Source organism: Stenella coeruleoalba, assembly GCF_951394435.1.
Source record: "Stenella coeruleoalba genome assembly, chromosome: 1".
In the NCBI taxonomy this organism is placed as follows: Eukaryota; Metazoa; Chordata; class Mammalia; order Artiodactyla; family Delphinidae; genus Stenella; species Stenella coeruleoalba.
Genome location: NC_137169.1, coordinates 113,474,537 through 113,498,371, shown reverse-complemented (window position 1 = coordinate 113,498,371; position 23,835 = coordinate 113,474,537). Strand labels below are relative to the sequence as shown.

The window sequence follows — 23,835 nt, the reverse complement described above, 5'->3', positions numbered from 1 at the left end:
TAGACATAGTAAACATTTAATCAATGTTAGCTGTCGGAGGAGGAGGAAGGAAGGATAGACAGAAGAAGAGGAAAAGGAAACTGAGTTGGAAAACTAGACACAGAAAGGATGGGCTAGGGAATGAAGAAAAGGACTTAAGCAGACATAGAAAATGTGCACAGGCATAAAACAGAAAAATGTGTTCAGGAACTTACAAGCAGTTTAGTACATTTGCAAAATAAAACTCTGTTCACTGGAAAATTGGGTCAGTCTGGAAAGGGAGAGCCCCCAATAGCCTTGGTGCCGTAAAGAGCTTTATCTTGTAACCGCAGGGAACCACAAATGTTTTAGTCAAACCATGTGTCTCAGATTTGTCCTCCAGAGAGATCTTTCTAGTGGCTGTGTCAAAGACAGCTTCATGGTGGGAGAGCCTGGTGACAGGGAGAGTGGTTAGGTACTGTTACTGTCATCAAGGTTAGATGAACAGGGCAGAGCCACAGATGTAGTAGAGGGGAGGGGCACACACCTTGTTTTGTAGGAAACTCAGTAAAAGTAGTTATTGATTGGAGGTGAAGGAAGGCATCTAGGACAAGTCCCAGGAATTTGGCTTAGGCAACCAAGGGAATGACGATGCCATAGATGAAGACAGACTGAAGTATCGTTCAAAAACTCCTTGGGGGCTTCCCTGGTGGCACAGTGGTTAAGAGTCCACCTGCCGATGCAGGGGACACGGGTTTGTGCCCCGGTCCGGGAAGATCCCACATGCCGCGGAGCGGCTAGGCCCGTGAGCCATGGCCACTGGGCCTGCGCGTCCGGAGCCCGTGCTCCGCAACGGGAGAGGCCACAACAGAGAGGCCCGTGTACCACAAAAAACAAACAAACAAACAAACAAACAAAAACTCCTTGGCATAAGTGCAGTCTCACCCAGCTCCTCTCAGTGTTGCATTTTATGTGCCAAGATTTTATTTACCAAAAAAACTTGAAGAAAATTTGAGATTCACATTCAGATTTCTCTCCTCCTGGCCAATCACTTTGTGGCCTAGACATTTTTTTTTTAAAACAATTTGAAATTCCCTGCCTTCACTCTTGAGTCATTAAAATGTTTACCTAGATAACCTCTACAATACTTCAATCTTGTATATTTGGTGATTCTGCTGTGCACACCATCAGCCTTCAGTTTTCATTAGCTCCATCCCAGTTTCTTGCTTATTATATTTAATAAAATCTCTAAAGCTAAGCATGGCCTTGAGATAAGATGTAAAAACAGCCCCCACCCAAACGTCAGTTCAAGAGTATCAGAAAGAGGAACCCCAAGATAAATATATCATTTATGTTTATGCAAAAATGTGTTGTGTCTTCGGACTTCCCAGAGGCATGGAAAAATAACACCTCAGAAATTTACATAAGCTGGAGGGGTAAGGGGAAAGCCTCAAACCAGTTGGCTTCTACTATTTTCTGACTAAAAAAATGAGAATTTTCATTATGAAAAGAAGTCAGTTCATTTGCAGAGGGCCTCTTTCCCTAAGAGCACAAGTAGCCCAAGTTCTCCCCAGGAAGATATTCAGGACCACCAAGAAGAGAGCAGAGTTAGATGCAGGGTGTTATATAAATTTTGTGGCCCAGTGAAAATGCAAGACCCTCTGTTCAAAAACCAAGAGAAAAAAAGTGATGCTAAATGTACTAAAATATAAAGCTTTTTTTTTTTCTTTTTTCCATGGTCTCTGCCTCTTCTTGTCATGATGCTTTTTATTTGCTATTTAAGGTCATTATAAGAAAAGAAAAGACAAAATTTTAAATCATTAGCATGAATTTTATGTTTCACCTTTATATTTTGCAATGCCAGCTTTAACTGCAAATATGAGAGTATTTCACTCATATGTAGAACCACAGAAATTAGACAATTTGTATTTCATAGTTCACGCATCATATGTATTTTGTTCTTTTGAGACCAGTGGAAATTCTACAAAAAAAAACCTCTCAACTTTTAAAATTTCATTTCTTAATATGAGCACATTATGCCAACACTTTCTATCTTTAGATTACTGACAAGTAAGGAAAGACTGAAATATAGAGATTGTCTTATCTTTCCTTTTCCTTTTATGTTATTTTCAGCTAACTTGATTAGCTAATATAGGGAAGTACCTTATATTAGGGTTCCTTGGTTGTTGAAGTTTCTTAGAACACGATTGCCTTCTTACTATGTTTAAAGCCAGTTCTGGTTCAAATGGAAAGCATGGCTTCTCAGGGCTGTTATTCATTGATGTAATATGTTTACTTTGTACTCCCTTTGAGTCTTGCTGACTCACACATATTGTGGATCCAACAGGAATTCTGTGTTCCTGGGGTATTTGAATGCTATTTGCATTTGGGCAGCAAGGAAAGTGGACACACCTATAGCAAGTACCTTCTCTGCTCCTGTGCTGACTCCATTGTTCCGTCAGACTTCATTTACAAAACACAATTTAAAGATAAAATTATTAGAAATTTCAAGACAGCAACAGCAGAGTGTTAGACCAAGCTCAGGGCCTTTATAAATAAATGTAGGGTCCTGTGTGACTGTACAGGTCATATGTTCATGAAACCAGATGTAGTTGTGATGCTGCCAGCAAGTCGTAAGTGGCGAGTTCAGAGGTCTTCTCCAATGGATCTTCCAGAATCAAACAGGCCCAAAACAAGTTCTCTCTTTTTCTAAATGCTTTCTAACTAAATATTTGAACCCGTCATTGGAATTTGTGATTATGCTAGTGCTGGGATTAGAAGGCAATTGGATCTGAAAGCCCCGGGCTGAGGGCAGCCTTGGAGAATGTTACCTAACACAAGTTCATGTGCCCAACACACAGTGAGGCCAAACAAACTGAAACGTCAGAGTTTGGAGCAGTGAAATGTTTATTGCACGGCCCCGCAAGGAGACAGGTGGCTCATGCCCCACCCCAAAACCTGAACTCCGCAAAGGGCTTCAGCAAAGCATTTTTAAAGTCCAGGTTGGGGGATGGGGGTGGTAACAGGGTATGTGATCAGCTCGTGCAAAATTCTCTGATTGGTTGATGTTGAAGTAACAGGGCCGTTAACTTTACCAGCCCTTGGGTGCCAGTAGGTCTGTGCTATGTGCTCATGATCACCAAGTAGTTAATTTCTTCCATTTGGTGGTGGTTTTTAGCATCTGAAAAACTCAGGAAATATGCATGAGATACTATTATCTGTGTACTGTGGAGAGGAGTTAAAGCCGAGGATATGGGGGAGGGGTCTGTCATGGGAAAACCCCATAGGGTGCTGCTCAGTTACGTGAACGGAAAAAAGAGCTGAGTTCAGGGTGGCGGGCTAATAAACTTCATAACTGTCATTTATGCAGCATCTACTGTGTTCTTGTGACATATACTTTGCAAACATTTAATGCTGACAACAACTAGAAGGCAAGTATAATTTATACCTGCTTTATAAATGAGAAAACTGAGACTCAAAATCTTGCATTGTTTGCCCAAAGTCCCCCAGAGGGTAACTGACAGAGCTAAGATTCAGTTTCATGTCTATCCAATTCGAATACCAATGTTCTTCCCATACAACAAGCTTCCTCCCTGGCCAATGATCAGAGTCTGAATACACAAGGCAGTTGGTGTATTGGGATGTCCAAGTTGGAAAAAAAACACGAAAGGAGAAGGGTCTTTGTGTAGAGAGTCACCTTGGCAGGTCCAGCATGTATCTTAAGATGGGGAGAGATTTGCTTGACAAACCCAATGATGGGTGCCTGTTTTGATTACTTTTTCTAAATGTAACCAGGTAGATAAATTAATAAGAAATAAAAATCAATATGAAGTAATGAACAGAGGGTATTCAGAAGTTGAATTAGGTGGAGGAACGGACATAGATTGGAGAACTAGCAAAAAGTTGGAAAGCTGGGGAGCTTTTGTTCTTTGCTACCTGTTCAAGGTAGCAAAGCCACAGCACACAAAAAGAATGTCCAGCATTCAAAGACAGAAGTCAAGAACAGCCTAATCTGACCTAATATCCCTTCTGGACATGGTCGGGAAAATGGTAGCAAGTATGCAAAGTGACCCACAGGCATGGGTATCTCACCTCAGAACCCTAGAAAGTTTAACGGGGGATATCAGACATGTTCTTTCCTTATTATCTCTGGCTGTTGCTCTTGTTTAACAAACTCAGGTTGATGTAGACAGTACCTTCAAGGAAACTGAAATATTCAAGGAGATTCTTAACAAACCTTGTTATCCTAGCCAAGAAGGTTCAAAAAACAAAGCATACATTCACAAAGTACTGATGAATGCTAAAACACGGATGAGCCTCGGAAGCATGCTAAGTGACCACATATTGTATGAATCAATTTCTATGCTCAGAATAGGCAAATCTATAAAGAAAGAAAGTAAATTAGTAATCTGTTGCCTGGGGCTGTGGGTGGGAATGGAGAGTACAAATGGGTGCCAAGTTTCTATTTGGGGTAGTGGAAATTTTAAAAAAATCAGATTGCGGTGATAAAACAAATGGATTTTATCATTGAAAATTATACTTCAACAGAGTTATTAAATATATATGCATTCACCCAGTGATTTTTAATAAGCATTAATTACCACAAATAAAGGCAATTTGGTAAAAATGCTGTAGTGTAGAAAGTGAATAGAAGTTCGAAAGAACAGCAGATTTTGGTTTCATGCAGGTCTGGGTTTTGAATAGGCTGGCACCAACCTAGTAAGATGGGTGGTGTTGTCTCCTTTATAAAGATGAAGAAACTTGGGATCAAGTTTGATAATTTGCTCATGGTCATCCCTCTGGTAAGTGGCAGAGCTCTGAGTCTCTCCGGTAACAGAGCCTGTGCTCCTTTACCTCTCTGTCACGACAGAACGTTGCCGGTTAGATTTTCCTTCAGGAAAATGACCTGATGGTAATATTTAAATTCTCCCTTTGTCCCGATTTGTTTATGCTGCCAACACTCCCTCTTCATCTCTGTCAATCCTCTCTCATTACTGTATCTGACACTTTTTCCTCCAGCTGCCTGTAGCCAGAGCAACTGAGAGGCTCCAACCCTTTTCCATATTGATTGACAGAGCCCTTGAACCGAAAGGTTTATCCAGTGATCATGAGATTACCGTGGTTAATTCCTCATGTCCTACTTTAAATATGTCTCTCCCTTTGTGCTTCAAAAGCCTTTCATTCTAATTTGTACTGTTATAGATAGTACAGTGCTTACTTATAAACTTCAGAATAACAAGTTTCCATTTCCTGCCATCAGGAGCCCAGAATAGGTCCTTAATATTGCCCTTGAGATAACCATTTAACCATGGAAACTGTTGCTGCTACAGATGGCTTTAGAGCAGTGCTTTACCTAGATTCCTATTCAAATGTTAATGACTGTTGAATCTCTGTATTGAATTGGTTATGCTCATTCTCAGACAGATCTGGGTTCCAGACCTGGCTCTACTACTTACTGTCTTTGAGTCTTTGGACTTACAACGTACTTGAAATTAAGGTACTTAATTTCTTTGAGCTTCAGTTTTCCTCATCTGTAAAATGAGGACAATAATACCCACCTGACAGAACATTGCCTGTGTTATTTCACTGTTTAACTGTTTTAGTGTTGAAGCAAAGATTAAATAAAATAATATATACATAGCACCTGATGTGATGTTGTATTACAGTAAGCATCCAATATATGGTAAGCTATCAGGATAAACATCACTTTCAGTTCAGAATAAAAGCATGTCTACCACATTTTACTTTCTGAGACAAACCACAAATGACTAAAAGAGTGAAAAACAAAACTCCATCTTCAATGAAACTTTTTGGGGGAGGAGGAGTTTTAACAAAACATTTTTTCCAAGCATACTTTTCCTTGGTATTTAAACTCATGTGTATTTCAAGGGAAAAAAAATCCATTTCTTTCTGATTCATTTATACTTAACTCATCAGGATGTTACTAGAGAAGTGTTATTGGGTGTCCAGGTCACTTCCTTCCACCCTCCTTAAACTTCTGTTACTTCTCTTCTTTCTTTTTTTCATCTTGAATTTGTTGATTAATGTGGTAAGATTTAAGGTCATTATGTTATTGTGTTGCTATCCTCAAATATGATATAACTCTCCATTTATCCAGCTTTTTCATGGCAATAAATTTTACAATTTTCTTAAAGTATTACCAAATCAGGTCCAGCTGCTCACCACTCAAAAATCAATACTCAAGAGAGGCAAATGTTGGTAGAAAGGAAAGTTGCTTTTAATCAGAATGCCGGCAGTCTGGGGAGATGGTGGACTCAGTGTTCCCCAAAAACCGCCTCCTAAGATTCTGCTCAGCCATGAAAGTTTTAAAGGGAAAAGGGGAAGTTATCTCAGTTAATCATTGAGATAGGGGGTCAGAGTCGTTGCCATCCCCCTCTGCATGCAGGTTTGTGTGCAGGCTTGTCAAATTCTTGTGATCTTTCTTTTGATATTGTCTTGTTCACACAGTTTGTTCGTGAGATTACTGAAAGGGATGCTAAGGAAGAGATCTGGTCATCTGTTAATTACTTATTCTTCATTTCTACTTCTTTGATCTACAGAAAAAACCAACAAGTTAAGCAAGGTATTGTGTGATCAAAAGATTTGAAAGTTGTGCTAGGGCTAGAGATGAGTACAGCATAGGGGTGTCTGATTTAAGTTTTGTGACAAGACAAAAGGGGCCTCCTGCGAAGAGCTCTTTCCTGCCAAAGGCTGCTTACAAAAAGACTTGTACATTATTTTCCTTTTTTCTTTTCATTCCCTTATTTCTACCACCCCAAACCCCCTGCCTCTTTCAGATTCCACACCTGAGAGAGGTCACATGGTATTTGTCTTTCCCTGTCTGACTTATATCACTCAGTATAATGCCCATGAGGTCTACACATGTTGTCACAAATGGCAAGATTTCATCATTTTTGTGGCTGAATAATATTCCACTGTTCATATGTACCACAAGTTCTTTGTCTTTTTATCCATTGATGGACACTTAGGTTGTTTTCATATCTTGGCTATTGTAAATAATACTGCAGTGAACATATGGGTGCATATATTTTTGAGGTAGTGTTTCTATTTCCTTCAAATAAATGCCCAGAAGTGGAATTGCTGAATCATATGGTAGTTCTACCCTTTTCTCCACATCCTCACCAACATGTTTTTTCTTGTCTTTTGGATAATACCTATCCTGATAGGTGTGAGGTGATATCTCATTGTTGTTTTTATTTACCTTTCCCTGATGATCAGTGATGTTCAGCACTTTTTCAGATACCTATTGGCCATTTGTGTGTCTTCTTTGGAAAAATGTCTATTCTGATCTTCTGCCCATTTTTAAATTGGATTGTTTATTTTTTTTTTGCTGTTAAGTTGTATGAATTCTTTATATATTTTAGATATTAGCTCCTTATCAGATATATGATTTGAAAATATTGTCTCCCACTCTGTAGATTACCTTCTCGTTTTGTTGATGGTTTCCTTTGCTGCACAGAAAACTTTCATTATGATGAAGTCCCACTTCAAAACCATACTGTTTTAATTACTGTAGCTCCACAATATAATCTGATATCAGGGCGTGTAATACCTCTAGTTTTGTTCTTCTTTCTCAAGGTTGCTTTGGCTATTCAGGGTTTTTGGTGGTTCCATACAAATTTTGGGGTTATTTGTTCAATTTCTATGAAAATGCCATTGGAATTTTGATGGGGATTGCATTGAATCTATAGATTGCTTTGGGTGGTATGAACATTTTAAAAATACTGGCAGAACATTCTTTGACATAAATCACAGCAGGATCTTTTTCGATCCACCTCCTAGAGTAATGAAAATAAAAACAAAAATAAACAAATGGGATCTAATTAAACTTAAAAGCTTTTCCACAGCAAAGGAAGCCATAAGCAAAACAAAAAGACAACCCTCAGAATGGGAGAAAATATTTGCAAATGAATCAACAGACAAAGGAGTGATCTCCAAAATATACAAACAGGTCATACAGCTCAATATCAAAAAAACAAACAACCCAATCAAAAAATGGGCAGAAGACCTAAATAGACATTTCTCCAAAGAAGGCATACAGATTGCCAAGAGGCACATGAAAAGCTGCTCAACATCATTAAAAATTAGAGAAATGCAAATCAAAACTACAATGAGGTATCACCTCACACCAGTTAGAATGGGCATCATCAGAAACTCTGCAAACAACAAATGCTGGAGAGGGTGTGGAGAAGAGCGAACTTTCCTACTTTGTTTAGTGGGAATGTAAATTTGTATAGCCACTATGGACAACAGTATGGAGGTTCCTTAAAAAACTAAAAATAGAACTACCATATGACCCAGCAATCCCACTCCTAAGCATATACCCAGAGAAAACCATCATTTGAAAAGATATATGCACCCCAACGTTCATTGCATCCCTATTTACAATAGCCAGGACATGGAAGTAACCTAGATATCCATCAACAGATGAATGGATAAAGAAGATGTGAGATATATATATATATATATTGTGTGTGTGTGTGTGTATACACACACACACACACACACACACACACACACACACACACACACACACTGGAATATTACTCAGCCATGAAAAAGAACAAAATAATGCCATTAGCAGCAACATGGATGGACCTAGAGATTGTCATACTGAATGAAGTATGTCAGACACAGAAAGACAAGTATCGTACATATATATATATAACTGATTCACTTTGCTGTACATGTGAAACTAACACAGCATTGTAAATCAACTATACTCCAATACAAATTTAAAATAAAATAAAAATACTGATTCTGCCAGTACATGAATATGGTATATATTTCCATATGTTTGTTTCATTTTCAATTTCCTTCATTAGTACTTGAACTTTTAAATATACAGGTCTTTCACCTAATTGGTTAAATTTATTCCTGAGTATTTTATTTTTGATGCAGTTGTAAATGGGACTGTTTTCTTTCTTTTTTTTTTTTTTTGCAGTACACAGGTCTCTCACTGTTGTGGGCTCTCCCGTTGCGGAGCACAGGCTCTGGACGCGCAGGCTCAGCGGCCATGGCTCACGGGCCCAGCCTCTCCATGGCATGTGGGATCTTCCCAGACCAGGGCACAAACCCGTGTCCCCTGCATCGGCAGGCGGACTCTCAACCACTGCACCACCAGGGAAGCCCCAGGACTGTTTTCTTTATTTCTCTTTCTGATAGTTTAGTTTATTAGGGTATAGAAATGCAGCAGATTTTTGTATATTGATTTTGTATCCTGAAACTTTACTGAATTCATTTATTATTTCTAACAGTTTTTTTATTAAATCTTTAGGATTTTCTATACATAATATCATGTCATCTGCAAATAGTAAAAGATTTACTTCTTTCTTTCCAGTTTGGATGCATTTTATATCTTTTTATTGCCTATTTGTTCTGGCTAGGACTTCCAATACCATATTGAATAAAAGTGGAGAGAGTGGACATCCTTATCTAGCTCCTGATCATAGAGGAGGTCTTTCAGCTTTTCAGTGTTGAGTATGATGTTAGCTGTGGGCTTGTCATATATGACCTTGATTATGTTGAGGTACTGTTTCCATGCCAACTGTGTTGACAGTTTTTATCATAAATGAACGTTGAATTATTTCAAAAGCTTTTTCTTCATTTATTGAGATTATTAACCTTCATTTTGTTAATGTGGTATATCACATGACTGAATCGTGGATGTAGAACTTGGAACAGCTGTATCCCACAAATTTTGGTACATTTCAATTTTTGTTCATCTCAGAGTTTTTTATTTCTCTTTTGACTTCCCTCCGACCCATTGATTGCTCAGTAGTAAGTTGTGGGTTTTGTTGTTGTTGTTGTTTTTAACATCTTTATTGGAGTATAATTGCTTTACAATGGTGTGTTAGTTTCTGCTTTATAACAAAGTGAATCGGCTATACATATGCATATATCCCCATATCTCCTCCTTCTTGCATCTCCCTCCCATCCTCCCTATCTCACCCCTCTAGGTGATCACAAGCACAGAGCTGATCTCCCTGTGCTATGCAGCTGCTTCCCACTAGCTATCTATTTTACATTTGGTAGTGTATATATGTCCTTGCCACTCTCTCACTTTGTCTCAGCTTACCCTTCCCCCTTCCCTTGTCCTCAAATACATTCCCTATGTCTGTGTCTTTATTCCTGTCCTGCCCTTAGGTTCTTCAGAATCTTTTTTTTTTCTTTTTTTAGATTCCATATATATGTGTTAGCATACAGTATTTGTTTTTCTCTTTCTGACTTACTTTACTCTGTATGACAGACTCTAGGTCCATCCACCTCACTACAAATAACTCAATTTTGTTTCTTTTTATGGCTCAGTAATATTCCATTGTATATATGTGCCACATCTTCTTTATACATTCATCTGTCGATGGACACTTAGGTTGCTTCCATGTCCTGGCTATTGTAAATAGAGCTGCAATGAACATTGTGGTACATGACTCTTTTTGAATTATGGTTTTCTCAGGGTATATGCACAGTAGTGGGAGTGCTTGGTCGTATGGTAGTTCTATTTTTAGTTTTCTAAGGAACCGCCATACTGTTCTCCATAATGGTGGTATCAATTTACATTCCCACCAACAGTGAAAGAGGGTTCCCTTTTCTCCACACCCTCTCCAGCATTTATTGTTTGTAGATGTTTTGATGATGGCCATTCTAAATGGTGTGAGTTGATACCTCCTTGTAGTTTTGATTTGCATTTCTCTAATGATTAGTGATGTTGAGCATCCCTTCATGTGTTTGTTGGCAATCTGTATATCTTCTTTGGAGAAATATCTATTTAGGTCTTCTGCCCATTTTTGGATTGGTTTGTTTGTTTTAAAAATATGGAATGCTTCACGAATTTGCATGTCATCCTTGCACAGGGGCCATGCTAATCTTCTCTGTACCATTCCAATTTTAGTATATGTGCTGCCAAAGCAAGCACAGTAGTATGTTGTTTAATCTCCACATATGTAAATTTTTGTTGTCTTCATGTAATTAATTTCTAGTTTAATATTGTGTTCAGAAAGACACTTGATATGATTTTAATTATCATAAATTTATTAAAACTTGTTTTGTAGCCTAACATATGATCTATCCTGGAAAATATTCCAAGAGCCCTAGAGAAGAATGTGCATTCTGTTATTTTTGAGTGTAACGTTCTGTATATATCTGTTAAGTCCATCTGGCTAACACATCCTTTAAGGCAGATGTTTCCTTATTAATTTTCTTTCTGGTTGATCTATTCACTTATGTAAGTAGGGCATTAAAATCCCCTACAACTATTACTGTCTATTTCTCCCTTTAGGTCTGTTAAAATTTGCTTTATATATTTAGATGCTCCTATGTTGGATGCACAAATATTTATAAATGTATTCTCTTGTTGGATTGACTCCTTTATCATTATGTAATGCCCATCTTTGTCTCTTACTACCGTCTTTGTTTTAAAGCCTATTTTTTCTGATATAAATATAGCTACTCCAGCTTTCTTTTGGTTCTGTTTGCATAGACTGTCTTATTTCATCCTTTCACTTTGAGTCTGTGTGTGTTCTTACATCTAAAATGACTCTCTTGTAGACAGTATATATATATGGGTCTTGTTTTCTTATCAGTCAGTCACTCTGTGTATTTTGGTTGGAGCATTTAGTCCATTTACATTTAAAGTAACTATTGATAGGTATGTACATATTGCCACTTTGTTAATTCTTTTCTACTTGTGTTTGTAGTTCTTCTGTGTTCCTTTTTTTCTTCTCTTGCACTCTTCTTTTTTTAATAGCTTCCCAAATTTTATATTATTTTTATTCATTAAGTGAATAATTATTTTAGCTACAAAATATTTAAATATACAAGCAAGTGAAATTATATGTTCAACAAAATTAAATTACAATCATTGATGTGTTTCCAAACATGTTTGTTCTTTTGAATTTATCACACCAAATTTACAAGTGTTAGTTTTTCATCCTAAACAATCTTCACAATGTTTTAGAAATTTAAATGTTATCTTTCAGATAAATTTTAAAATCACCCTGGTGTCTCTGTAAGAGTGTACCAGTTTAAATTATAATTATTTTTAATTGAAGCATAGTTGACTTACAATATTATATTGGTTTCTGGTATACAACATACTTATTCAATATTGTTCTGGATTATACTCCATTTACATTTATTACAAAATAATGGCTACATTTCCTATGCTGTAGAATATAATTATTTATTTTATACATAGTAGTTTCTACCTCTTAATTCCTTACCCCTATCTTGCCCCTTGCCCTTTCCTCTCCTCACTGGTAATCACTACTTTGTTCTCTATAGCTGTGAGTCCTTTTCTGTTTTGTTATATTCGCTTGTTTTGTTTTTAGATTCCACATATAAGTGATGACATACAGTATTTATCTTTCTCTGTTTGACTTATTTCACTAAACATAGTACCCTCTAGGTTCATCCATGTTGCTGCAAAGGCAGAATTTCATTCGTTTTTTATGGTTGAGTAATATTCCATTATATATATATATATATATATATATATATTCAATATATATACCACATCTTTATTCATTCATAGGTTGCTTCCATATCTTGCCTATTGTAAATAATGCTGCTATGAACATTGGGGTACATGCATCTTTTTGAATTACTGTTTTTGGTTTTTTTATATGTATACCCAGGAGTGGAATTACTGGATCACATGGTAGTTCAATTTTTAATTTTCTGAGGAACCTCCATACTGTTTTCTACAGTGGCTGCACCAATTTACATTTCTACCAACTGTGTACAAGTGTTCCCTTTTCTCCATATCCTTGCCAACATTTGTTATTTGTCTTCTTTTTGATGATAGCCATTCTGACATGTGTGAGGTGATATCTCATTGTGGTTTTGATTTTAATTTTCCTGATGATTAGTGGTGTGTCTGTTGATCATCTGCATTTACTCTTTGGAAGAATGTGTATTGAATTCTTCTGTGCATTTTTAATTCTGTTTTTTGTTGGTTTGTTTGTTTTTGATGTTGAGTTGTATGAGCTTTTTGCAAATATTTTCTCCCATTCAGTAGGTTATCTTTTCATTTTGTTGATGGTTTCCTTTGCTTTGCAAAAACTTTTAAATTTAATTAGGTCCCATTGTTTATTTTTGCTATTGGTTCTTTTCCCTTAGGAGACTGATCCATAAAAATATTGCTGCAATTGATGTCAAAGAGTGTTTTGCCTCTGTTCTCTCCTAACAGCTTTTTCACGTATTACATTTAGGTCTTTAATCTATCTTGAGTCTATTTTTGTATATGGTGTGAGAAAATGTACTAATTTCATTCTTTTACATGTAGCTCTCCAGTTTCCCAGCACCACATATTGAATCTTTTTCTCTTCCTTTGTTGTTTGATGAATTTTTTTTTTTACTGTTATGCTTATATTACTCTCTCTCTCTCTCTCTCTCTCGGTATTTACTAAAGGATTGTTTTGTGGTTACCAGGAGGCTTTTGTATAATAACATAACATCCTATTTTAAATTGATAACAACATAAGTTTGATCCCTATATCTCAAAATTTTTACTTTCCACCTCACAGTTTATATCTTTATGTCTTGTATATCCCTTAACTAATGATTGTAATAGTTGTTTTTACTGCTTTTGTCTTTTAATCTTTATACTAGCTTTATGTGATTAAACCACTAAATTTACTATATATTAAACCACTAAACCATTAAACCACTAAATTTACTATATATTTACCTACTATATATTTTCTCTCATATGTTTTCTTGTTAGAAATTAAACTTTTTTTTTTTATTTTAAATAAGTCCTCCTAACACTTCTTGTAAGGCCAGTTTAGTGGTGAAAACTCCTTTAGCTTTTGCTTGTATGGAAAACTCTTTCTCTCTCCTTAAATTCTACCAGATAACTTTTCTGGGTTAAGGTATTATTTGTTGGATTTTTATTCTTTGTTTCAACACTTTGAATATATCATTCCACTCCTTTCTGGCCTGCAAAGTTTCTGCTGGAAAATCTACTGTTAGTCTTATGAGTGTTTCTTTATACATAACAAAATATTTCACTCTTGCTGCTCTTTAATATTCTCTCTCTGTCTTTAATTTTGACATTTTAATTATAATGTGTCTTGGTGTAGTTTTCTTTGGATTCATCTTATTTAAACTCGGAACTTCGTGGATCTGGATGTCTATTTCTTTACCCAGGTTAGGGAAGTTTTCATCCATTATTTCTTCAAGATTTCTGCTATTTTCTCTCTCTCCTCTCCTTCTGGTACACCTATAAGTTGAATGTGTGTCCATTGGGTTTTGCCTCATAAGCTCCTTAAGTTATCTTCACTTTAAAAAAAAAATTACTCAATTTATTTTTTGCTGCTCTGATTGGGTGAGTTCTACGGCCTTGTCTTAAAGTTGACTCATCCTCTTTTATGCTTCATCTAGTCTGCTGTTGAATGTGTCTAGTGTATTTTTCAGTTCAGTTATTGTATTCTTCAGCAGTGATTTCTATTTGGTATTTTCTCATATTTTCCCTCTTTTTGTTGAAGTTTTCCTGTGTCCATCCATTCTTCTCCCCAGGTCAGTGAGCATCATTATGACCATTACTTTGAACATTTTATCAGGTAAATTACTTATCTCTATTTCATTAAGGTTTTTTTTCTTTCTAGGTTTTATCTTGTTCTTTTATTTGGAATATATTCCTCTGTTTCTTTACTTTGCTTGACTCTGTTATGGTTTGTATACAGTAGATGAAATGAAGCCCTCTCCCAATATTGAAGAGTGGCCTCATGTAGGAGATAAAACTTATTATTCAACCCTGCTCCAGCTCTTTGTCATCTCTCAAATCTTTGTGCTTCGTCAAACAGACTACTATATTTTTAAATGCTCCCAGTATTTGAGGATATGCCAAGAACTCTCAGAGTTCCTAAGAGGAGTATCTCAATACCTAGTTTCAAGCTGTTTGGAAGCTCTGTTCTTTTTTCTTAAAATTGTTTTGCCTCTTCAAGGTTTACTGTCTTTCCATACAAATTTTAAAATTGTTTGTTGTGGTCTGGGAAAAAAATGCCATTGGTATTTTGATAGGAATTGCATTAAATCTGTAGATTGTCTTGGGCTAGTATGGTCATTTTAACAATATTAATTCTTCCAATCCAAGAACATGGTATAGCTTTCCATCCACTTGTGTCATCTTCAATTTGTTTCATCGGTGTTTTATAATTTTCTGTATACAGGCTTTTTACCTCCTTAGGTAGGTTTATTCCTAGGTATTTTATTCTTTTTGATTTGATGGTAAATGGGATTGTTTCCTTAATTTTTCTTCTGATAGTTTGTTGTTAGTATCTAGAAATGCAACAGACTTCTGTATATTAATTTTGTATCCTGCAACTTTACTGAATTCATTAATGAGCTCTAGTAGTTTTCTGGTGACATCTTTAGGATTTTCTATCTGTAGTATCATTTCATCTGCAAAAAACTATATGCCAATAAAATAGACAACCTAGAAGAAATGAACAAATTCTTAGAAAGATAAAATCTCCCAAGACGGAACCAGGAAGAAATAGAATATATGAACAGACCAATTACCAGTAATAAAATTGAATCAGTAATTTAAAATTTCCCAAAAAATGAAAGTCCAGGACCAGATGGCTTCACAGGTGAATTCTATCAAACATTTAGAGAAGAATTAACACCTATCCTTCTCAAACTATTCCAAAAAATTGCAGAGGAAAGAACACCTCTGAAGTCATTTTATGAGACCAACATCACACTACCAAAACCAGACAATGATATCACAAAAGAAGAATTGCAAGCCAGATGAAATAAAATTTGTATTTTAAGGCAAGAAAAGAAAAAATGACCAGTGAGATTAAAAGAATATCCAATTCACCAATTAGAATATGAAAAGATGTTCAATTGCATAATTCACCAGGGACATGAAAATTAAAACTGCATTAAGATAATCCTAGCACAGTTTCTAAAGTTTACAAGAGTATAATACCAATATCAGTAAATATTTTACAGCAACAAGAACTCTTACACACTGGTTGATAAGGTAGGAATTAGCACAACCACTCTCCAAAATAATTTAGCAGTACCTTCTAAACTGAGCCTTCTAAAATAATTTTAAGAGCCAGGAATTCTTCTCCCAGGTATATAGTCAACAGATATGTGTGCCCACATGCACCGAGAGACCTATACAAGAATATATGTAGCAGAGCTATTTGTATTAGCTTCAAAAGCAAGTAAAAGCTCTTTGTTCCCTTGAGGTCTTCTGCTGGACTGAGATGGAATAATCTCTATTTACCCTTACATGTTTTTCTTGTCTCAGAATGAAGTAGGTAGGATATAACATAATATATGTAAGGTGATATGCATTTGCAGATATGAGATTAAATGTCCCCTTAAGAAGACCAAGGTATGGACTCAGAAAGAAAGGGTGGGGAAAACTATTTGAAAATAAGGAACTGGCATTTCTCATGGCAGCTAATGTCTTAGTGATCTTTGCTGTCAGTATACCAGGATGGAAACTTGAGTTTTAAAAAGTTATAAAATCAATTCACAAACATAGTAATTTTTTAAAAGTTAAACAGTATAGAAAGACATAAAATAAAATGTCTCTTTCCCATCCATAGTTCTTCAAATATAACCACTATTTTAGGTATACTTTCCAGGAAATAAAAAAGAATACTTTGTCAGTTTATACACACATGTACTCTATTTTTTACATCTACCCCAATGTGTTATTACTACAAATACCAATCTACTCCTCACTTTTTTCTCTTCACATTAATCAAGGTTGTCTTGCCTTCTTATATGTGCAACTTTATCTCATTCTTAATGTCTGCATTTTATGTCATTGTTTAGATGTATCAGAATATTCTTAAGCAGTCCTATTATGTTGCTTCAAGTGTTTTGGCTATTATGAATAATGTCACAAAAACATTATTTTAGAGCTATCTTCCATACTTTCCTTAAGGTATTTTCCAAGCAATAGAAATGTGGGGTCAAGGATATGAGCTTTTTAAAAACCCTAACATTTATTTTTTCACTTTGATCACTGGGCAGGAAACTTTGATTAGTAGTTAAGGATGGGTACTTCCACTTCCTTTTTTCTAATTTACTAATGCATCCTGCTCTTTGAAAAAGCTGTTTCTCAGATGTCTTCCTTGGCGCTACTGTGACAGTGTACAACTAACTGTAAGATCAAGGCCAAACCTGGTATTCCTGAGAAAACCTCTCTTTTGGTCTCAGCCCTGGGCAGGCCAAGTCTTCATGCTGCTGTGGGTATCACTGCTGGTCCTGGGTAAGTAGAACAGCTCAACGTGGGCCCTGGGTGGGGTTGGGACAGCACCTCTCTACCATGGACCTGGCCTTTTCTTGGGGCTCAGCCCCTGCTCAGAGATTCTTTTCTGCCTGGGGAGATTATATTCTCTGGCTTCACTGTATAGCTCAGCGATTTCTCCCTTGAGGCTGAAAGAGTGGTCAGAGCTTCAACTTTACAAAGAAGGAAACCACAGTGACCACAACACTTAAGGGTTTATTCATTTTTTTCTACAACAAATATTACTTGATAAAGTCCAGAAAATGTATTATGTTTGCTTGTTCATATTGTCTCATTCAGAGAAGACCCTAGTTTTCTCTCTGCAGAGGAAGAGTGTTTATCCCTTGTATGACAATGCCAGAACATGGTGCTGGACATGGGAAGGAAAGTTTTCTAATACAAAAGATGTCTCCTTCTTTTGCACACAAATGCAAACCACAGCTGTGATTGTCAGATAAAGAACACAGGGAGGGGGAGACAAAGACCGAGACTCACAGGGAGAAGTGGGCAAGGCAAGGGAAAAACCTGATTCATGACATTCTTTCTTTTTCCCTCCAGGTTTATTGAAGTATAGTTGACAAATAAAAATTGTATATATTTAAGATGTACGAGATGTTTTGATATACATATATTTTACAGTAACAACAACAATCAGCTAGTTAACATTTCTCTCACTTCACATAATTACCGTGTGTGTGTGTGTGTGTGTGTGTGTGTGTGTGTGGTAAGAACACTCAGAATGAACTCTCAGCAAATTTCAACAAAACATTATTAGTCACCATACTCTACATTAGATATCCAGTACTCCTTCGTCTTACAACTGAAAGTTCATTTCCTCTGACCAACATCTCCCCAGTTCCCCTACATCCTACTCACTGCCTGGCAAACACCATTTTATTCTCTGCTTTTGTGAGTTCAACTTTTTCAGATTCTACATGTAAGTGAGATCATGCAGTATTAGTCTTTCTCTGGCTTATTTCATTTAGCATAATGTCCTGTAGGTTTATCTATGTTTTCACAATGGCAGGATTTTTTTCTTTTTCTTAAAGCTGAATAATATTCCGTTGCATATATATATATATATATATGCAACGGAATATTATTATACACCACATTTTCTTCATCCATTAATCAGTTGACAGACACTTAGATTGTTTCAATATTTTAGCTACTGTGAATAATGCTGCAATGAATATGGGAATGCAGGAATCTCATCAAGATACTGATTTTATTGCCTTCAGATACATACCCAGAAGTGGGATTGCTAGATCATATGATAGTTTTACTTTTATTTTTTTTAGGAACTTCCATACTGTTTCTGCATAATGACTGTGTGAATTTATATTCTTACCAACAGTGTACAAGGTTTCTTCGTCAACACTTGTTATCTTTTTGTCTATTTGGTCTATCTTTTGTCTATTTTGCCATTCTAACTGGTGTGAGGTGTTATCTCCTGGTTTTGATTTGCACTTCTCTGATGATTATTAATGTTGAGCATCTTTTTATATACTTTTGGACACTTTTATGTCTTCTATTAAGAATATCTATTTATGTCCTTAACTGTATTTTAATCAGGTTATTTGTATTTTGCTGTTGATTTGTTAGAGTTCCTTAGACATTTTATATATTAACCCCTTATTGGATATATGGTTTGCATATATTTTCTCCCATTTCATAGGTTACTCTTTATATTGTTGTTTCCTTTGTTGTGCAAAAGCTTTTACTTTTGATGCAATCCCATTTGTTTTAGTTATTACTTTTGTTGCCTATGCTTCTGGGGTTATATCCAAAACTCATGTCCCAGATCAATGCCAAGAAGCTTTCTCCCTATGTTCTCTTTTAGTAGTTTTACAGTTTCAGGTCATATATTTAAGTCATTAATTTACTTTGAATTGATTTTTGTACATGGTGATATATAAGGATCCAATTTTTTTTTTCATGTGGATATTCAGTGTTTGTAGAATGATTTACAGGAAGAAGTATTCTTTCCCCCTTGTGTGTTTTTGGCACCCCTTTTGAAGATCAGTTGGCTATAAAAGTGTGGACTTATTTCTGGGCTCTCTGTTCTTGATCCATTGATCTGTGTGTTTATTTTTATGTTAGCTTTGATTACCATAGCTTTGTAATAAAATTTGAAGTCAGGGAGTATAATGCCTCCAGTTTTGTTCTTCTGGTTCAAGATAGTTTTAGCTTTTGGGGGTCTTTGTGTACCTATTTCAGTTTTTTTCTTTGTGATTACTATGGGACCTTATAAAATATAACAGACAATTTAAGTTAAGAAATGTATTTCAATCACATATTAAAACTCTACACTTTTAGTTCTCCCCCCCATTTTGTTATGGATATCACAATTTACATATTTTGTATTGTATATACATTAACAAATTGTTTTAGCTATAGTTATTTTTAATACTTCTGTCTTTTTAAACTCTTTTCACTGGAATTAAATGTGATTTATATACCATTATATAGGATGCTATGGTCTGAATGTTTGTTTCCCCTCAAACTTCATATGTTAAAATTTTGACACCGAAGGTGATAGTATTAGGAGATGGTGGGACGTTTGGGAGATAATTATGTCATGAGGGCAGAACCATCATGAAAGAGATTAGTGCCCTTGTAAAAGAGGCCAAAAAGAGCCCTCTTATGCTTTCTTCCATATGAGATTATAGTGAAAATATAGCTGTCTATGATGAAGTGCACTGTACTGGAGATGAGTCTGCCAGTGCTTTGATATCGGACTTTCCAGGCTCCAGAGCTTTGAGAAATAAATTACTGCTGTTTATAAGCTACCCAGTATGGCATTTTTTTCATAGCAGACTGAATAGAATAAGACCCAGTATTCAGAGTAGTCTGAATATAACTATACTGATCTTCCTCAATTCATGATGAGGTTATGTCTTGATAGACTCACTATAAGTAGAAAATACCATAAGTCTAAAATGCATTTAATACACCCAGCCTACTGAATATCATAGCCTAACCTAAACTGCTTTAAGCATGCTCAGAACACTTACATTAGCCTACAGTTGGGCAAAATCATCTAACACAAATCCTATTTTATAGTAAAGTATTGAATAGTTCATGTAATTTATTGAATATTGTACTGAAAGTGAAAAACAGAATGACTGTATAGATACAGAATTGTTGTAAGTTTACCCTTTTGACTGTGTGGCTGACTGGGAGCTCTGGCACACTACTGCTGCCCAGCATCACAGGAGAGTATCATACCACATATTGCTGGCCCAGGAAAAGATCAAAATTCAAAGTTCAAAGTATGGTTTCTACCAAATGTGTATTGCTTTTGCACCATCACAAAGCTGAAAAATCATAAGTCAAACCATATATATACTCACCTTTAACAGTGAATTTTATAATTTCATGTGTTTTCATGTTGCTAGTTAGTGTTCTTTAATTTCAACTTGATGAACTTCCTTTAGCTTTTCTTTACAACAGGTTTTATGGTAGTTAACTTTCCCAGCTTTTGTTTATCTTGGAAAGTCTTTATCTCGCCTTCATTTTCAAAGGACAGATTTGCCATGTATCGTACTTTGGGTTGGCAGGGTTTTTTTCTTTCAGTATTTTAATTATCCCACTCTCTCATGATCTGCAATTTTTCTACTGATAAATCCACTGTACGTTTATTAGGGTTCCCTTGTGTGTGATGAGTTGCTGTTCTTCTGCTGATTTCAAAACTTTCTCTTTGTCTTTGACTTTTGAGAGTTTGATTATAATATGTCTTGGACTTTTGATGTCTAGCTTATTTGGGATCCTTTGGGAATCATGGATCTAGATGTTCAATTCCCTCCCTAGATTTGGGAAGTTTTTAATTATTTCTTTAAACAGTCTTTCACTCTTATTCTCTGCTCCTTCTGGGACTTCAATAATGCATATATTGATTGGTTTAATGTTATCCCATAAACCACCTAGGTCATCTTCACTCTTTTTTGGTCTTCTTTCTTTTTGTTCCTCTAACTGGGTAATATGAAACGGCTTGTCTTTGAATTTACTGATTCTTTCTCCTGCATGATCACTTCTGCTATTGAAGGTGTCTATTGAATTTTTCAGCTTAGTCATTGTATTCTTTAGCTCCAAGATTTTTGTTTTGGTTCTTTTTTATGTTTTCTATTTCTTTGTTAAACTTCTCATTTTGTTTATCTATTGTTTGTGGATTAATTTACTTGTCTGCTTTTTCTTATAGTTCATCGAGCTTCTGTAAGACTATTATTTTGAAATGTTAGTCAAGCAGTTCATGGATCGTTAGGGGAGTTACTGGAGCTTTATTAGTTTCCTTTGATGTTGTCATATTTGCCTGAAAAATATGATCTGTGTAGCTCTGCATTGGTGTCTGTGAATTTAGAAAAGCAGACACTCTTTCTGGTATTTACTTGTTTGAACTGTTAAATACTCTTGCTTCTTCCATGAACTTATAGGATTGCCTCCAGGATCATGGTTGAGCTTGGCTGGAGCTGGATCTCATGGTTATTGCTGGGTCTGCATTTGGGTCTGAAGTTGGCAAGCCTGTTACCAAGGGCATGGATGGGTGTGATTTCTGCTAGATCCCTGAGCATTCTCTCATTGGGTTGTTTGGCTGGTCCCTGGGAAGTCAGGACTTCCCTGAACTTCAGTAGAGTGGTACTGGAGTTTGGTCACAGGATGGCTTTAGGACCACAGTCAAGTTCAAGACATGAAGTTCTGTTGTCAGGGATGCCTACAGGTGTGGCTTTCACTGGGTCCCTGGGTAGAACCCTGGACAGGCAAAACTGCTTTGGACTACAGTAGAGTGTGACTGGATCTCAGTCACAGAACTGCTTCAGAAATAGAACTCAGGTCTGAGGCTGGTGGGCTTGCAACCAAGGGCATGGATGAGCATGAATTCCTCGGCAGAAAAGGCTGGTGGCAAGACAATGGACAAGTGGAGCTAGAGTTGAGTTTACAGGAGAATAAGGCAGCTTTCATTCTGTAGCTGGGATCATAGTCAGTGAGTCTTCTACCAACGCATGTGCTTGTCTTCTCAAAGTGGCCCTCCTTGGTCTTGGGCTCCAATGGGGTTTCACAATCTCTAGATCTCAAAGCTCTCAGTTTTTGTTTGTAGATGGCTGCCAAAACTTTGTTTCTGTAGAGGGTGGAGACAAAGACTAGAGACCTCCTCTTCTACCATCTTGTTCATGTCACTCCCAACATGTGACATTCTCTTTGTGCCTGTGGGTGTGTATAAGTCTATCAATTCACACATATCAACTGGTTCTTTTTTTACCAAAGTTGAAAATATTAGAATAAAACATATTTGTTCAACAAATTATTTAGTAACATTAATACACAGCACTATGCTAGGTGCTGAGAATGATGGGAAGACACGGGAGGCAGCATTTCTGTGCTTAGGAAGCTCATGATATAGAAGGACCTTCAACAAGGCCAATGTACAAGAAATATCTATGTAACAAGATCTCAGTTAAACAATTGTCCAAGCAAAGTTACCAATGATCGTAAAAGTGGTTAAAAACTATATGCCAAGTAGCTGGTAATGACTTCATGAAACAGATAGACGGTAGGAGATGGAAGGGGCAGGGAAGAGGTGCAGCACAATGTGAGAAAAAAAGACCCCATAGTTGGAAGCTGCATGGAATACTCCAGAAATAGGAAGCACATCCTTGTGTGGCACCAAAACAAAGGAGCAGGATAGGGTAATGGCCAGGAACATGTGCTTTGGGGTCAAACAGGATGGGTTCAAATAAATGGGTTAAAAACTCAATTCTGCCGTTAACAGCTACTTAAACAGTTTCTGGTCTGTAAAATGGGGATAATCATAGAACTTTCCTCATAGGGATAGTTAAGAAGATTACATGAAATAATGTATGTGAATATCTACCACAGAGAATACACTCAGAAAAATATTAGCTACTTACAAAACAATACAAATCCATGGTGCCAAGATATTTAGAAAATGGCAAATAATCCATTGCTCTGATTATAACACTTAGGTTTGGATTATTTCTCATCATCCCCATGTGGACAGAGATAATATCCCTTTTGCTCACTGCTGGATTTCCATTGTCTTGTCCAGTTCCTAGATACAGTTGGCATTCCACAAATTTCTGTTGAATGAATGAATCAAATCTGTCCCTCATCTGGAATGTGTAATCAGTTTACAAACTAGTCAATTTTGCCTCCTCTGCCTCTCCAATACCCCTTTCTCAAACCCGTATTCTCCCAAGTAGAGATACTTACTAACTTAGTACTTTAATTAATTCATTACTCAATAAATGTTTATGAAATGTCTCTTATAAGCCAGGCACTGTTATAAATTCTGCGTGATATTTGGTGAACATGAGAAGTCCCTGCTTTCACATAGCTTCTATTCTAGAGAAGGGAAAGTAAACAAACAAAGTAAGCAAGCAAATAAGATAATTTCAGATAAACATTCTGAAGAAAATTAAATATCATCATCTCTTGCTCTGCCTTCCCTCCAGTCCTTCTGCTTTACATCTGCCAGAGTGCTCCAATAAGTTACAACTTTTAATCTTGTCACTTTCCTACTTGAAACGTTTCCATGGCTCTCTGTTACTTTTATGATGAAACCATAGCTACATACC

At 36.3% G+C, this 23,835-nt stretch overlaps 1 protein-coding gene across 1 annotated transcript in view; it reads left to right on the top strand.

The window, feature by feature from the left end:
* Positions 1-17,178: 17,178 nt before the first annotated feature.
* Positions 17,179-23,835, top strand: part of FCRL5 (Fc receptor like 5) — a gene marked incomplete at its 3' end in the record, with an annotated part of 53,237 nt that continues 46,580 nt past the window's right edge. The window contains exon 1 of the mRNA XM_079921652.1: positions 17,179-17,224. Coding sequence (XP_079777778.1) covers positions 17,194-17,224 — 31 coding nt within the window. The 5' untranslated portion in view covers positions 17,179-17,193. The remainder of the gene's footprint in view (positions 17,225-23,835) is intronic.